Source organism: Cetorhinus maximus, chromosome 22 (assembly GCF_964194155.1).
Source record: "Cetorhinus maximus chromosome 22, sCetMax3.hap1.1, whole genome shotgun sequence".
In the NCBI taxonomy this organism is placed as follows: Eukaryota; Metazoa; Chordata; class Chondrichthyes; order Lamniformes; family Cetorhinidae; genus Cetorhinus; species Cetorhinus maximus.
This window is the reverse complement of record NC_135900.1, coordinates 38,683,048-38,701,233: the sequence shown is the minus strand read 5'-3', so window position 1 is coordinate 38,701,233 and position 18,186 is coordinate 38,683,048. Positions and strand designations below refer to the sequence as shown.

The window sequence follows — 18,186 nt, the reverse complement described above, 5'->3', positions numbered from 1 at the left end:
TCCCGTCTTTTCGCAAGAATTTTGATCGTTCAAGAGTCAAGGAGGGGGAGCTTCAAAAATATTACTTTGTTATATTCTCCTCAAATGCTCACATTGACCGTACCAGGGAAGCACTGTTTTGATTGCGTTTCTTTCCTGATACGAATTTTAACTTGTGACAGATCAACAACCGATCCAATGTGAACTACTGGAAGAGGCAGTCATAGCAACAATGCCCAGTGCATTGTGGGCTACTGGAGAAGACGGTGATAGCAACAACGCCCAATGCATTGTGGGCTACCGGAGGAGACGGTGATAGGAACAGCGCCCCAGTGTACTATGGGCTACTGGAGGAGACGGTGATAGCAACAACGCTCATTGCATTGTGGGCTATTGGAAGAGACAGTGATGGCGACTTTGGCGGTCATCCGATGTAGTTTGAGACCATTAGCGGCGAGGAGCCGGGTGGATTGTAACCTGAGAGGCGCTGCTTTATATTCTACGCCATTTTCGCTAAACTCTGCTCCACCGACCGAAGGTAAGGGGAGTCAGGCTTCGAGAGGGTCGTTGTGTCTGGAAGTAGTCAGGCCTTAGTCACTGACACACTCATGAGAGCTGGAGCTACGTCTGCAAAATGGGTCTTTCACTAACTAGGACAAGGGTCCAAGGGGGTATGAATAATTGAGATCCTGATTGTGTGCCAATCTAGTGTTTGCACAAAGTAGCAGCATAGCTCGAGTTGCTTTTCGGGTGGACTGTCCGGCTTCAGCAATGAGGGACTCCAGCCGCAAGAAGTTCTGACACCTTAGTTGAGTCTACTTTATGTTCGGATACCCGGTCTATTCTCAAACGGTTAAAAAAACTGCCCAGTGGAGCACTAGGTATGTATAAAAGCAACAAATGCAACCCATTCCTCTTAATTCGAAATTACTTCATTCAGATTATTGGAGTTTTTAATGCAAAAAGTACTTAGCAAGAAGAAACTGAAGGATCAGGAGTAGGCTTCGTGCTGGCGAGCACGAGAATAGCGGTATAGCTGGTGGATAAGTTCGGATTGATAGCAAAACTATAGTTTTGGTTCCTGAGCGAAATAAATTTTCAGTGTAATCTTTTTACTTTTTGAAATGACCTAGACTCGTGTGTAGGGAGCAAATTATAGAATTGCAGATAAGAAATAGCAGCAGGATTAAGCCATATGGTCCCCTGAAGCATGTTCTGTCATTGAAAACAACCATGTTTGATCTTTGACCCACTTACTACCTGGAATTTAACAATGTAGGTTGTGATGAAAATAGTTGTAAGCTTCAGGATGACATAAACAGGATGGTGGAATGGTGAAAAGTATGACAGGTGACGTTTGATGTGGAGATATGTGAATCAATGTAGGTTGAGAGGACTGCATAGAAAATGCAGCACAGAAACAGGCCATTCAGCCCTATCAGTCCAAGCTAGGACTAATAGAAAGAAAGGATACTATAAGTAGTATGATTTTGAAAAGTGTGCCCAAATAGACAAATCTTAAAGGTGACAGGACAAATTGGTGTTGGTTTGAAAAAGCAGATGGGTTACTTGAGTTTATAAATACAGACATATGGTATATTAAGGCAAAGAGATAATGCTAGAATTTTGCAAACCATTGATTAGGCCTCAGCCGGAGTATTGAGTGCAGTTCTGAGTACCACACTTCAGGCAAGTAATATAGACCTTAGAAAAGACACAGATAAGGTTTACCAGAATGATGAGAGGCTTGAGTTGCGAGGAGAGGTTGGAAAAGTTAGAACTGTTCTCTTGGAGCAGTGAAGATTGAGAGCTGACCTAAAAGAGGTTTTAAAGATGATGAAATGTTCTGATTGCATGGTTGGAGAAAGGGTATTCTCTCTGTCAGGTCGTTCAATAACTCATGATCATCGATTTAAAATCAATGGCACAAATTCTAGAGGGGAGATGAAAAATTCTTTTACTCAGTCATCGGAATCTGGATCGTACTACCCGGTAAAGTAGTGGAAGCTGATTCCAAAAATAACTTTAAAAGGGAGTTTGACAGGTATTTGAGGAACTTAGGGGTCACAGACAAAAAGTAGGGCTGTCGGACTAAGCACTACTGCACTTTCAAAGATGAGCCAAATGTACTATCAATTCGTAAGATTCAAATGCAAACATTGGAATTAACACAATTTCTTATCTAAATTATTTTCTCATTTGAACAGGAATATTTATTTTCCTGTTCAAATACAGAGTCTCTCGCTGTATTGGAATTCCAATGAAACTTGTTGATGGTGACGCAATGTGCAAAAAAAATGTAAGAGGGAATTGATTGATCTTTAACAAAACACAGAAGGTGCAACACAGTAAGAAGTCAGTTCTTATTGAAACCAAAATTATGGCTATCAAATAGTTGGCCATCATGCTGAATAGAATAACTTAGACTTAAACCTGTATTGACAGCTGATGAACAATAGATTTGAGGAATTGCAGAAACATTTAAGTAACTTTGAAGATTTAGAAATTACTTTTAATTTGATACATTTTGAATGCATTGATTATAAATCTCGATGGATGAAGTCCACATTTACTTTGGGAAGTGGCAGAATCCATTTCTTTTGCCCACTGTGTGACTACAAGTTAAGTGAGTGCAGACTTATGCTTGTCTGTGATGTTTTTCAGTTAGTTAGCCTACTAGTGCTCAATGTTTGTCATTAAACTGAAGGGTGCCAAATGTCATATAACTTATTATCTATTATTGGAATAAACTACATTTTACAATTTGGTAATTATTTTTGTGGCTTTTTACTAGGGGAATGTGTACAAAAAATGAAGACAGTGAAAAATGTAATTTTTTTTTAAGTAAAACATTTAAATTCTAATTCCCAAGTCATCAACAAAAATATTTGTGGAAGAATTTGTTGCTTTTTCATTTTCATGTCTTCCCTCTCTCCCTTATAATTTTACTTGAAGTTTAAAAGGAAAAAGCTGTCTTATGTTTTAAATGTATATTTAAAAAGTTTCTAGTCACTTACTATATCATCCTAATTTCAATTTTTATTCAATGCTTTATTTCGTCAGCTGTAACAAGAGGCAATAGAGCATCTCCAAGAGAAAAACAAAGGAGAGAGGTAATTATTAAGCCACGTATAAGAATCACAATGTTCCACAGAATGATGGGCATGACAATTGCACAGTAATTTTAGAATCTTGACTGTTCCCTGAAGACAACACAGAATAACAGAATTTTGATTTAATTATTATTGGCCTTGAAAGTATTCTTTCTTACCCCGTTCACTGATAGTGTCGACTGGACCAGTCACAAACATGGCTACTAGATTAGGTCAAGGGCTGGGTATTCCGTGTCAAGTGCCTCAATATTTCCCAAAGCCACTCCATAACCTACAATGCCATAGTCAAGAGTATGATGGAATAATTTTCTCATTTTTGGACGGGTGTAGCTGCAACAACCCAAGGTTCGACACTTTCCTGGGCAAAGCAGTTCTTGTGATCGCCCACTACTCTAAGTGACCATCCCCTCTACTGCCAGTATAGTGTGGCCACAGCGTGTACTATCTACAGAATTAATTACAGCAATTCATCAAGGCTTCTTTGGCAGCTCCTACAAAACTTATGACCTCCATTACTTTAGAAAGGCAAAGCTAGTAGGTACATGGGAAAAACACACCTCCAAATTGCCTGCTAAATCCTGCCTTGGACATGTATCAGTTTCTCCCTTGTCTCTCGGTCAAAATCCTGGACCCCCTGACCAAACAGTATTCTGGGAGCACTTTTACCACAGAGACTGCAGTCTCAAGAGGACGGCCCAACACCACCTTCTCGGCAATTAGGGATGGACACGAATGCTGACCTTGCCAGTGACATTCATGTCCTGAGGGTGAAAAAAATAGATTTCTTTGATCAGTACAACATGCTACAGTTGGTGATAGTGATAAAATACCACTTTTTAAGTTTTTTATTCTTTCAGAACTCAATCAGTAAAAATGCTAATGTAGGAAACAAAACCTTTTATAAAAATATATATATATAATTTTACATTTTAGCCTGTACCTCCAAGGACTGAAAAGATGGAAGTGGACCAGAACTGGTGCAATGTGTACCCAACCGCTTCAGCATTTAAACCTTCTGTTGTTCCTCTTCCTATTCGCATGGGCTATCCAGTAGAAAGAGGAGTCCCACCAGGCAAGATAGGAAACCTAGAGCTAATTAAGGTAAGTAAGAATAGTATGGTTTAATCACCTGACTCTGATGTCCAAGATCAGAATCAAAGCATCTCATAAGTATTGCTGACTGATTGGGGCTAGTCATCAGTGCCTTTCTGGAACACACAAAAACAAATCCCAAGTAACACCAGTTGCTCGGGTACTTTTATTCAATAGCTTGAATTGTATGAAATTCTGTGAAAAATATTATTTGCCCTTTAATTTCAGCTACTCAAGCCTTGCATTTATAAATTTTCTACCTGGTTGTCATGTTGCACAGATTATCTTTGCATGTTCACTATCGTAGTTTCACAGAAATGGGATGGAAATACAACTCCTTTGATCCGTCGTCTCTAAATTCTTGTCTGCAAGAACTGGATCTCCTCTCACCTTTTTTACCAAGTTATCATGATATGTAGGTTGTCGTGGTAATTGCCTGCACATTGTAGTTCTACAGGAATTGGATAAAAATACCCATGATGAATCTCTCTTCAAAAAATTGAAGGTTGGAATCACAAAGTCCAGGTGAAACCCCAGTTTAAGCCCCCATCTCTAGATTGGAGACCAAATTTACAGTGGGGGGTGGGTGGGGGGTATATGTTACATGTTAAATTTATTGCCTTTTTGTTGTAAGTATGTAATTATCATGGTCCTGCAATTACACTATCAGAAACTAGTTTACATATTGCATTCAACTTAAGATCTCTTTCCATTAGTATTAATCAGTTTACAATAATTGGATTTACAGCTCTACTAAAATAGATGTGATTGTTATAGATGTAGCTGATCTCAGTGAAGAATGAAAACGATAGTTAAAATAATGTAAATAAATCATCTGAGCCATTTGGTCAATTAGTTTTTAGTGTATTCTGGTTTGTGAAAAGGTATTTTTAAGTTTAATTTCTTGACTTCTACCAATTACTTGTAAAACCACACAAGATCAGCTTGTATGTTAAAAGTCCTCAACTTCTTTGTGCACCCCACTCCAATTAATGATCCCCTTTCATGATTTTTAAAAGCTTATTAAAAGGATATGTTTTGCACCTTTCTTTGTAACCAGCATCAGAGTTGTATAAGAAATAGTTTTGCAGGTATGAATATATTGAAAAAGAAACATCTTTGCCTATATTCATTAGTAAAAAGCAGACTGCTCCCTCTAATAATCAATCTTCAAAGTATGTTGTATTAGCTTTCTCTTATAGCATAGGTAATGTATAATACTTGCACTGATAATTATTAAATGCTAGAGCTTTTACAGTTTAATTCTTTGAAAATCTTCTTGCCATTTGTAGCTAAATAAAGTTTATTGTTTGATTAAAACATTTATAGCTACAGTGTGAACCAGAAGGCTATTTCCTAAAAATGGTCATAAGTTAGATCCAAATAATTTTTGCATATCGCTGTTCATAGGCACAAAGTTAGAACAATGAAGACCATTGTGAAAAACACCAGCTAAAATTGTTGGCTATAATTGCTGCAATGTTTGAATTTTCTTTAAGCCACATTTAAAGAGAAATATTTGATTCTGCAAATAATATGTTTTTAGGACCACGTGGCGTGGGTGGGGGGTGGGGGGCGTAAAAATGACTCCCCTACTGTACTACCCCAAGTCTGGCCATAACAGGGTTTTTTTAGTGAATTATAAGGATGAAGGTATTTACCCAATGACTGTGCTTAACCATTTCTGTGTTGATTGCAAAGAAACCTGTCTGGCAGGCGTTCTTGAATTTAAAACACAAAGGTGTTAGTTTTTATTGAGCCAGAAATCCACCCGGATGGATATAAAGATATTTAAAAAGGTAAACCTGTGCCTCGACCTTCACAACACATATGCCCTCCAAGCATCACAAGTTATTTGCAGAATTACAAGTTATACAATAGGAAGTTATTTTCTTAGCCAAATTAAAGGTCAATGCAAAAAGGAAAAAAATAGTTCACTGTTTGAGATCTTTGCTGATATCTGTGGCTGTGACAGATTTTTCTTCACAGTGGTCTTTAAATCCCAGTGGAGTTGAAGCCCATACAAACTGCAATTTCTGGAGACAGGTTTTTTTTGAAACATAATCCATCTTTTCCAAAAGTGGATGATTTTTTAACCTGATGTTCCTTTTGCTGGAAATTCTCTACCTCTGTGCTGGATTTCAATCTGTGACAGAGGTAGGATCTTGAAACAAAACAGAAAATGCTGTAAAAAGCAGAAGAAGGGCCATACGGACTCGAAATGTTACTCTCTTTCTCTCTCCACAGATGCTGCTCGACCTGCTGAGTTTTTGCAGCATTTTCTGTTTTTTGTTTCAGATTTCCAGCATCTGCGGTATTTTGTTTTTATTGTAGGATCTTGAAACTTGGAAGAGAAGGGGAGAGGGAGAGTATTACTGGCCCATTGGAGGATTCTTCCAGACTACTGATTAGCAACTTGCGTGTTATAATAAAAAGACATTCAAAAATGGTTAATCCAGTCACATGACCTTTCTCCCCACAATGATTTCAGAAGGTAATTGATTAACTCACATCTGAACAGACTGTGGCTATTATCCCATGGACTAGGTAATTAGATTTTGTAATGTCCCAGCCGTTAACCGTTAGCAGTATGATTCATTACCCATTTTGATGAGATAGGAAAAACACCTTTCCATGTAGCTATTGCCCTGGTAGACTTTCTATCTTTGCTTGAGAGGTAGCTTTATAGAAATGCAAATATAAGAAACGGTGCAGTTTCAGTTCATCCTTTGAAGGTAGTTCTTGACACCAGGACGTGTGAAATCCCATAGGAGGATGTCTGGGCATGTCTTAACTATATCCACAAAGGAACCTTCCAGAAAACTAATCAACTTGTAATAGCAGATAAAAGCAAAATACTGCGGATGCTGGAAATCTGAAACAAAAACAGAAAATGCTGTGAAAACGCAGCAGGTTTAACATCTGTGGAGAGTAAAAAACAGAGTTAGCATTTCGAGTCCTTATGAAGAAGAGTCATAAGGACTCGAAACATTAACTTTTTTTTCTCTCCACAGATGCTGTTAGACCTGCTGAGTTTTTCCAGCATTTTTTGTTTTTGTAATAGCAGATGTCAGGTGACTTGTGACAGCGATCTTAAGTGAGTGTCTTTGCTTGCTTTTGAAAAGTCCTTTTTAAACAGTTCAATATATGTTCGATCAGCTGATGAAATTAAAGAGTAATGTGACACATGCACACATCACATCATCATGACAATGTCTGGTAACGACATTACTAGATCTGTGGAACCTGATAATGCAACTTGAGCTTCTGCTAAACTCTTGATTCATTTTTACCTGTGCTCCAAGTTGTCAGTTGCCATGTTTAAGTAATGTTGTTGATGTGTATCAATTCACAGGCTGCATATTGTCACTGGCCTTGCTGAGCATGACCCTTCCTACCCACTAAATTATATCAATTTACAGCTAAGAAAATAAATAATAAAGATTAATTTGTTTATAAATTTGTTTCAGATTTCAAATTTCTTGCATCTCACTCCGCCTGCAATAAAAAGACATTGCACAGCTTTAAAAGGTAGGTCACGTGTCACACTGAACCTGTAATTTATGAAGGATGGTTCTAAAGTATGCTTTACAACTGATTAATTATATTTGGGACAGCTTTATCTTACTCTGCAGTGATCATGAAATGACTCTCATAGTTGCATGTCACTTTTGCAGTTGGTTGTCACAAAAAGTCATAGCTAAATTTTAGTAGCCAAGGCTGAGTCAGAAGGTTGAGGATTCAAATCCCACCAAGAGAGCACAAAACTGTAGGCTGACACTCCAGTGCAATATCGAAGCAGCATTACACTGTCCAGGTGCCGCCTTTTGGATAAGACGTTAAACTGAGATCCATTCTGCACTCTCGGGTGGATATATAACATCCGAAAGCACTATTTTGAAGAGCACCGGCATCCTGGCCAATATTTATCCCCCAACAGCATCACACAAACAGATTATTTGCTAATTGTCACATTACTGTTTGTGGGAGTTGCTGAGAGCAAATTAACTGCCTTGTTTCTTATGTTTCGATGGTGACTACATTTCAAAAGTACTTCATTGGCTGTAAAGCATTTTGGGATGTCTAGTGGTTTTGAAAGGGGCTATATAAATTATCACTGCTAGATTTTATAAGACAGTTATGTTTTAAACTGTTTCTTGTAATTTAAGATAAAACAGAATGCCCTGGAATGGTGGGGGTTTGGGGAAATGGTGTGACGTTGTGCTGAACCCTGCCTGGTGATAAGCCCATGTGATCTGCTTGCCATGGGGGCAGGGACCCAGGACAAAACTTATTCAAAGTCAGGTATGAGCTTTAACACCTGGACACAAAAGAAAAGGCATCTGGTCTTACTGCTGCAGACTCTGAGAGAGAGAGGAGTTTGGGAATAAAGAACCCATAACAGATGCTGCTACACCAAGCAAAAGAAAAGGACTGCATCTGGGTTACCAACCCAGCGATGGGCTGGTCAGAATGCACCCCATGCTGAAGGAAACCAGGATTGTGAAAAGTTGGAGACCACAGAATCATCATATAGAACATTACAATGGGGAGTCCATTAGATTATGCTCAAAGGATTGAGTGAAAAGGCGGTGGCGTAGTGGTATTGTCACTGGACTAGTAATCCAGAGACCCATGGTAATTCTCTGGGGACCCAGGTTCAAACCTCGCCACGAATTCAATAAAAATTTGGAATTAAAAAAGTCTAATAATGACCATGAAACCATTGTCAATTGTTGTAAAAACCCATCTGGTTCATTGATGTCCTTTAGGGAAGGAAATCTGCCGTCCTTACCTGGTGTGGCCTACATGTGACCCCAGACCCACAGCAATGTGGTTGACTCTGAAATGCCCTCTGAACAAGGGCAGTTAGGGATGGGATGCCAGTGACGCCCACATCCCTAGTATGAACTAGAATTGTAATAATAATCCTTATTAATGCTTTACTAAATGCTTTACTCGATTTCAGAGTTCTGCACTGAGTGGCCAGCAGCACTCGATAGTGATGAAAAATGTGAGCAGCACTTCCCAATCAAAATTGAGACAACTGATTATGTTGCAGCAGGACCCTCTCTCCGCAATCCCAAGGCCAGAATGGTCACCTTGACAGTAAGTGATGAATTGCTAAATGGGAAAAAGCCACATTGTATAAAACTATTTCAATTCATCTATCCAAATTGATTTTAAAACCCTTTTCATGGTGAGGGTTTGCTAAATGTAGCAAAACATACTGAATTGCTACTGGTCAATCTCAAGATATATCATTTAAATTCTCTTAACAGAGAATTTTAGAACGTTAGAGAACTCCTTTGCTGTAATCACATAACAGCAAACCAATTGGACTTCTTAGTTCTGCCCTAATGCTACCAGCTCATGAAATCAACTTGTGCATGTAATTTTCCTAACCAAGAGATCAGGCTTAGAGACGTGTTTCTTGGGCTGAAACAGCTGTGATGTGAAACTGGTTGTTACTAGAAAAAGTGGCCCAGTTGAGTCTGCTTTGTTTTAATTCCACTCCCCACTTTCGCGCACCACCACCCCCCCCCCACCCCCGCCGCGCCTCTCACTGTAGCCCTGTGGGTGAGCGTCTAAACTTTGTGATGTCTTTCCATATTCCACAGCAGGGATTGAAACGTAATTTGTGGAAGAGAAGAAGAAATCTTATCCAGTCTAGCAAAATGTAGCACCACTTTAGATTTTATTTTTGGAACTAAAGTGCTCAAGATCAAACAAATTATTGAGACCTGCAACAATATAAGTAAGGTAGTCCATGTTCTACCTGTATAAAAATAGATGAGAAACTCAATAGAACTGATTTCGTGTGAGTGCTGCAAGGTTCTGCCATGTACTAGACCGGTTAGGAAGAAGCAGATTAGAAAAATCAATGCATGGCTATAAAAAGGAGATGGTGTGAGAGAGGAGATTTTCAGGTACCTAGGACACTAACAATTGTGACACTAGAAGAGGGAAGGAAGCTGAATCGAACAATACATATGTCTTTGCAGACAGACTAAATACGGTATTTTGGAAGGATTTAAATTTATAAAGTTGAAACTGCTGTCCAAGAAAGAAGGAAAAAATGTTTTGCAGGCAAGAAAGATACAGAAACTTGATATTAAAGTGCCGAGCAGGGGCCAATATAGGGACAGTTCAAGTGTATAACTAATAAGCCAACTAAGTAGATGGAAAATGAAAGAACTGGAGGCCCTGGGAAACAATTTGCATTTATATGACACTTTTAATGTAGAAAATGTCCTGAAGTCCATCAGAAAGGTATGCTGAAAAAATGGAGGCTCATCCAATTTTAAAGAGCATCTTAAAATAGTGCAGAGGTGGAGAGAACAAGGGGTTCAAGGAGGAAATTCCAGAATATGGAGCCTAGGCGGTTGAGGACATGGGCACCAATGGCAGAGTGATGGGAGGAAATATTGTGCAAAAAGTTAGATTCAGGAATGGAGAATTGGTGGGAAAGTGGTAGCGCTGGTGGAAGTTACAGAAAATGGTGACGCCATGGAGACATTTAAACATGAGTATGAGAATTTCAGATTTGAGGCATTGGAGGACAGGAAACCAATGCAAATTGGTGAGGACTGGAGTGACTGTCCACTTTAAGCACAGATATGAGGTCAGCTTCCCCATGGTAACGTCATCCACAGTCATGGGGTCAGTCACATATACACTGATCAGGCATCCTGACAGAGGGGAATATGGAATATCTAGATAGATATGGTGTAGAAAAAAGGAATCATCATGCATTTATCAGAGGTTCTTGCCGGAAAAAAAAAGTTCCTGCAGTTCTGGGGGCAATTGACTAACCTGGTTCACAACTGAAATTGTTTGTGATTTTATTAAGGGTTTTTGCAACTTGTTAATAATGATAGTCCAGAAGGAATAGAAAAAGAGTAAAGCTTTCAAAGTAGTTATAATACCGATTAAACCACAGAAAGCAACGTTGTTTGTGAGTAGAGCTGCTTCAACATACCCAAGGTCACTGAGCAGGGTGGCACAAAAATCATTGCTGGGTGATGTTGTGTGGCATAGCACTGGGAAAATGTCTAAAAGGAATGGCTTCCTAAATCGAGTGACAGTGGGAATTTGGTAAGAGTGAGAATTAGGTATAGAGAGGGTAGAAGGTGCAAAGACGTTTAAGCCAAGGGGAACAATAAATAAGTACCAATGACATTGGTAGAAAGAGAGGTGAGGCCCTGCAGGTAGATTTTAGGGAGCTAAGAAAGACTAGCAGCAGGACCTCAAAGTTAGCAGTCTCTGGATTACTCCCAGTACGATACACTAGTAAATATAGAATTAGGAAGACAGAGATAATGGATATATGGCTGGGGAAATGGTGCAGAGGAGGGCTTTACATTCCTGGCCATTGGAATTGTTCTGGGAGAGGTGGGACCTATTCAGGCTGGATGCAATGAAGTTGGGACCAATGTCCTCGTGAGATAGTTTGCTAGTGCTGTTGGGGAGGGTTTAAATTAATTTGACAGGGAGTTTGAAACCAGGATTGAGCATTAGAAGAGAGAAGCAAGGTGCCAAATGGATTGGGAGAGACTAGATAGTAAGAAATAGTACGGTATTAGGTGGGGTCAGACAAAGAGGAAGTGCAATAAGTTTAAATTAGGTTTATAGCACATGTACGTAAATAAGGTTGGTGAGCTGCAGGCACAAATAACCACGTGGGAATATGATGATGTTGTGGCAATAAACTGAGACCTGGCTCAAAAAAGGCCAGGGCTGGATACAAAATATTCTGGGATACTCGGTATAGGAAACGTAGGGAAGGAAATAAAAAAATTAGGAATGGTAGTATTGAGTAAGAAGAATATTCCAGTGCTGGAAAGAGAGGATGACCTAGAGGAATCAGGACAGAATCCATTTGGTTAGAATTAATAAGCAATAGAGCATTGTACTACTGGCTGTAGGCCACCAACCAGTGGGAAAGATATATAGGAGTAAATTTACAGCGAAATTGCAAAGGTGCAAAAACTATAGAGGAGTGAAAATAGGGGATGTTAATTATCCTGATACAGACTGAGATGGTAACAGTGTAAAGGACAAAGGGGAAGGGATTTCAGAAGCATGTTCAGGAAAAATTTCTACATCAGTGTGTTTCCAGCTCAATGAAGAAGGAGACGTAGCTGAATCTGGTTCTGAGCAATGAGGTTCTGAGTAAAGCGGATCAAGTGTCAGTTGGGGAACATTTAGGGAACAGTGATCATAGCCATCCCCAACCTTATGATACTCTGGAAAAGGAGCAATGTGGAGTAAAAATGCTAAATTGGAAGGCAGCCAATATCAATGGGGTGCAAACAGATCTGCCACAGTTAATTTGGAATCAAAGATTGGCAGGCAAAACTGTAGTGGAAGAATGAGCTGTCTTTAAAGAGGAGGTGGTTTGGCTACAGTTGAGGTGCATTCCCACAAGAAGAAAGATTGGGCAACTAAAGCCAGAGCTCTCTGGATGATGAGAGAGTAAGATGCAGTAGAAAATGAGTGCATATTACAGATGTCACATTGATAATCCAAGTGAGAAACAGGCAGAATAGAGAGTGGAAGTGAGAAAAGAAATAAGAGCAGCAAAGAAAGTTTATGAGCAGCGACTGGCAGCTAACATAAAAGGGAATCAAAAAGTCTTCTATAATGTCATGATCCAGTATATTATGAAAGTTTAGACAATACTTTAAAATTTTTAACACACTGTTAAAATGGCTGCTGCAAATCATATGACCTTTGGCAGTAACAGTCCTGAAAGTCAAGCAAATACCTAATTACATATGGTCATTCATAGCCATTCGGGGAATTTACACATCCCTTTGTTAAAGATAGTACTGCCAAATCTAGACCTCCCTGGTTGTCTAGAGGAATACAGGGGAAGATCAAACAGAAAAAGAAAGCGTATGATAGGCACAAAGAACTAAGTACTGCAGGCAGCCTAGACGAATATAGGAAGTGCAGAGACAAAGTAAAAAAGGAATAAGGAAATCAAAGAGAGGGCATCAAAGAAGATTAGCAAGTAAAGTTAAAGATAACCCAAAGATGTTTTACCAATACATTAATGTTAAAAGGTTAGTTAAGGAAAAAGTGGGACCTATCAGAGATGAAGATGGAAACTTGTGTGTAGTTGCAGAAGCTGTGGGAAGGGTTTTGAATGAATATTTTGTCTCCGTGTTTACAAAGGAAAGGATGTAGATATAGTAGTCCAGAAGGAACACTGTGAGATATTGGATGGGATAGTCATAAAGAGAGAGGAAGTACTCGAAGGGTTGAAATCCTTGAAAGTTGATTAGTCACCAGGGCCAGATGGATTGTTTCCGAGGCTGCTGAAGGGAGTCAGGGAGGAGATAGCAGATGCTCTGAGGATGATTTTCCAATCTTCACTAGATACAGGGGAGGTACCGGAGGACTGGAGAAATGCAAACGTAGTTCCATTGTTTAAAAAGGATCAAAGGAAATGCCAAACAATTATAGGCCAGTTAGTCTTACATCGGTGGTGAGCAAATTAGTAGAATCAATCCTGAGAGATAAGATTAACTGTCATGTGGGAAGGCATGGACTAGTCAGGGATGGTCAGCATGGATTTGTTAAAGGAAGGTCTTGCCTCACAAATTTGTTTGAATTCTTTGAGGAAGTGACAAGAAGGATTGATGAAGGTAGTGCAGTGGATGTTGTGTACATGGATTTTAGCAAAGCATTTGGCAAGCTCCCACGTGGCAGATTGGTCAGGAAAGTAAAAGCCCATGGGATTCAGGGTAATGTGGCAAACTGGATAAAAGGTTGGCTTTGTAACAGGAAACAAAGGGTAATGGTCAATGGATGCCCTTGCGAATGGAAAGTTGTCTCAAGTGGTGTTCCACAGGGCTCGGTGTTGGTCCCTTGCTGTTTGTGTTATATATTAACGATTTGGACATGAACGTGAGGGGCACGATTGGGAAATTTGCAGATGACACGAAGATTGACCGAGTAGTGGATAGTGTAGAGGATAGCCATAATCTCAAACGATATAGATGGGTTGGTGGAGTGGGCGGTAAAGTGGCAGATGGATTTTAACATAGAGAAGTGAGAGGTCATATATTTAGGGAGGTCAAACAGTTACAGGGATTGCACAATAAATGGGAATATACTAAGAGGGGTAGATGAAGTGAGAGATCTTGGCGTACAAGTACACAGATCCCTGAAGGCAGCAGTTCAAGTAGACAAGGTTGTAAAGAAGGCATATGGAATGCTCTCCTTAATTGGCAGAGGTATAGAATACAAAAGTAAGGATATAATGTTGGAATTGTATAAAACACTGGTGAGGCCACAACTGGCATATTGTGTGCAGTTCTGGTCACCACATTACAGGAAGGCTCTGGAGAGAGTGCAAAGGAGGTTTACAAGAATTACCAGGGTTAGAAAAGTGTAGCTACGAGGGGAGATTGGATAGGTTGGGGTTATTTTCCTTCGAACAAAGAAGGCTGAGAGGTGACTTGATTGAGGTGTACAAAATTATGAGGGGAATAGATAGACTGGACAGGATAAAATTGTTTCCCTTGATGGAGAATTCTAGAACCAGGGGACATAGATTCAAGGTAAGTGGCAGAAGGTGTAGGGGGGACATGAGGAAGAACTTTTTTACACAGAGGGTAGTGGGTGTCTGGAATTCGCTGTCCAAGTTGGTGGTAGAGGCAGAAACTTTAAACTCTTTTAAAAAGCACCTGGATCTTCACATAAAGTGCTGTAAGCTGCAGGGCTATGGGCCGGGTGCAGGAAGGTGGGATTAGAAAGGGCACCTGGGTGTCCTCTGGCTGGCATGGACAAGGTGGGCCGAATGGCCTCCTGTGCTATAACTTTTCTATGGTTCTATGGAAAGTCAACAAAAGGACTATAGCATTCCAGCCAACTTGCCTTTCTGATTCCGAAACTCAATGTATTTTAAACAAATGTGAAGGGATCCCCATTGATCTCCCATTGTATTATGATGGTCCCTCTGAACCCAGACTGGGTAAATTTCAAAATGTCAAATAACAACACAGGATGTTTATCAACCTGACTGCCCACATTTGTAAAAAGGCTTTGTAACAGATCATGTGGGTGAGACAGCCATGTTTGCTATCTGCTTTTAAAACAACAAGAATCAGCCCCCCAGAGGCACAGACCATCAGAAAGCCATCAAACCAGCTGCAGTCACCTAAGCAGCCAGAGTAATAAACAGCAATACCTCGAAAATCGGAGAAGGACTCTTCCCCCTAACATGTTTCAACTTCAGGTTCACCTGAGAACCAACTTTACGGAAATTCAACTATAAAAAGCCTTGCAGCTCACTGAGGAACCTCTGCTTACAAGACCTTCACTTCAACTAAAAGCATCAGCTTACCTAAGAAATTACAGACCTGCCGTAAAAGAGAGACTAAGACAATTATACGTTGTAATCGTATTGGTTTTTATCTTCTTCTGTATCTAGTCTTTGTGTGAGTGATAGTGTGGGTGAGTTGGGTGAGTGAGACATTGCATTTTTAAAAATGTCACGACTCACTGGGGATAGTGCGCTATAATATCAAGCCCCACTGTTCCCCGAGCCACGACAAATGTGAAAAGTTTGAGCAAACCACCAGATTGCCCCAATTCTACCTAACTGTTTAATTTAGGTTAACAAAATACAAGCACCAGGTTTGTAAACTTAATAAGTAAATAACTGTTTATTGAACAAACTGTCATTAACATTGGCAAAAGAAAGAAATATGAACTGCTAATTTCTAACACTATAACTTAAACTCTACCCCCTTCTTAAATCTCTATACACACACATAAGACACACAAAAACCTGGATTTTAAGGGTGGGATAAAACAGTTTAATAGCACCAATTCCAGAGTACAGGATTCAATGGGTTGATTTTGATTGATGTCTTCCAAATTCCTTTCAGTTCTTGTTGATGACACGAGGTGGTCTTCCAGCACTTTCAGTCTTTAATTCGCTGGTTAAGCACTTGCCTTTCAGTGTCTCTAATGGTGATTTTCCCCATTGCCTCTTGACAGGGGTTTTCAGAGAGAGAGCAGGTTATAGAGATATGAGAAGAAAAGCCAGCTAGCTATTATTGTGGAATTACTAGAATTTTCCACACAGGAGAAAGTTGTTTTAGGTCTTGTTCCTTTCAGGCTGAAAGCTATTCTGCTGCACTGCTTCTTACTCAAAATCCAGTCACCTGGTCAGGAGCCAATTAAAATGTTGCCAGGCAGCTCCCTTGGTCAAGGACTCCTTTCCGGCACCATCCTGTCTTTCATGACACACACTGTTCCAGGACTGCAACATTGTATATATTTCTCATCCTGTTCCAGTGGACATGTCTTTCAACCTGCAGCCATTGTAATTTGAACCCACAGTCCAACAGAAAATAAAGAGAGATGTTCTTTATAACAGTCTAACAGAAATAAAAAGATATGTTCCTTACAAAAACCTCAGGCAAGTGTGAGATAATAAATAACCTTTTTTTATTTTTTAAACTCTCAAAGCTTGCTGCTGAAATTATTTAAATTGGGACAACCACTCTGAGGGTAAGAACATACACACACCTCGCATACAAAACACATTGATCACAGACAATACGAAAACGCACAAAATTCTGTCCATGAGAATAAGCGTATAAATAGTAAAAGGGCCATAAGTGAAGGTGTGGGGCCAATTAGGGACAAAGAAGGGGATCTATGTAGGGACTGGGCAGAGGGCATGGCTGAGGGACTAAATCTTTTTTTGCATCTGACTTTACCAAGCAAGATGCTGCTGCTGAAATCATAGTGAAGAAGAAAAAGATGGTTGAAATATTGAATGTGCTAAAATTTGATGGAGGAGGCATTAGGAAGGCTGGCTCTACTCAGCTGATAAGTCACCAGGATCGGATGAGATGCATCTGAGGATGCTGAGGGAAGTAAGCATGCGAATTGTGGAGGCAGTGATCATAATCTTCCAATCTTTCTCAGATACAGGGTGGTGCCAGAGGACTGGAGAACTGAAAATGTTACACCCTTGTTCAAAAAAGGTAAATAAAAAGCAACTATAGGCCGTTTAGCATAACCTTGGAGGCGGGAAAGCTTTTAGAAACCATAACCTGAAACAAAATTAACAGGAATCTGGGCAAGCATGGATTAGTTAAGGAAAACTCACTCGATTTTGTTAAAAGGTAAATCACGATTGAGTTTTTTTGGTGGCGCAATAGGGAGAGTCGATGAAGCCGATGTGTATATGGGCTTCCAAAAGGTATTTGGTAAAGTGCCACATCGTAGACATTTCAACAAAGTTGAAGACTCGAATAAAAGGAACAGTGGGTGGCATGGTTTTGAAATTGTTTGAACAACAGAAAGCAGAGCAGTGGTGAGCATTTGTTTTTAGGACTGGAGAAAGGTATACAGTTGGTACTAGGAACACTGCTTTTCTTGATATATATTAATAACCTAGACTTGGGTGTACAAGGCAAAATTTCAAATATTGCAAAATGACACAAAACTTGGAAGTATTGTTAACTGTGAGAAGGATAATGATGGACTTCAAGGGGACATAGGCTAGTGGGATTGACGGGCATGTGGCAGATGAAATTTAATGCAGAGAAATATGATAGATTTTCATAGGAAGAACGAGAGGAGGCAATATAAAATAAAGGGTGCAATTCTAAAGGGGGCTCAAGAACAAAGAGACATAGGGGTGTAAGTGCTCAAATTGTTGAAGGTAGCAGGGCAAGTTGATAAAGTGGTTAAAAAGGTGTACAGGATCCTGGGCTTTATAAATAGAGGTATAGAGTACAAAAGGATAAGAAGTTATGATGAACTTTTACAAAACAATTGTTTGGCCTCAACTGGAGTATTGTGTCCAATTATGGACACTGCACTTTAGGAAGAATGTGAAGGCTTTAGATGGTGCAGAAAAGATTGACAAAAATGGTTCCAGGGATGAGAGGCTTCAGTTACATAGGTAGATAGAAGTTGGGATTGTTCTCCTTTGAGAGGTTATTTGATAGAGGTCTCAAAATTA

The 18,186-nt window shown here is 39.7% G+C and overlaps 1 protein-coding gene across 2 annotated transcripts in view; it reads left to right on the top strand.

The window, feature by feature from the left end:
- The first annotated feature begins 315 nt into the window (after window positions 1–315).
- mrps35 (mitochondrial ribosomal protein S35) overlaps window positions 316–18,186 on the top strand; it is a 50,210-nt gene continuing 32,339 nt past the window's right edge. For both annotated transcript variants that reach the window (XM_078568123.1, XM_078568124.1), the window contains exons 1-5: window positions 316–517; window positions 3,043–3,092; window positions 4,026–4,193; window positions 7,655–7,715; window positions 9,154–9,293. In XM_078568123.1, the coding sequence (XP_078424249.1) occupies window positions 388–517; window positions 3,043–3,092; window positions 4,026–4,193; window positions 7,655–7,715; window positions 9,154–9,293 (549 nt within the window). In that variant the 5' untranslated portion in view covers window positions 316–387. The remainder of the gene's footprint in view (window positions 518–3,042; window positions 3,093–4,025; window positions 4,194–7,654; window positions 7,716–9,153; window positions 9,294–18,186) is intronic.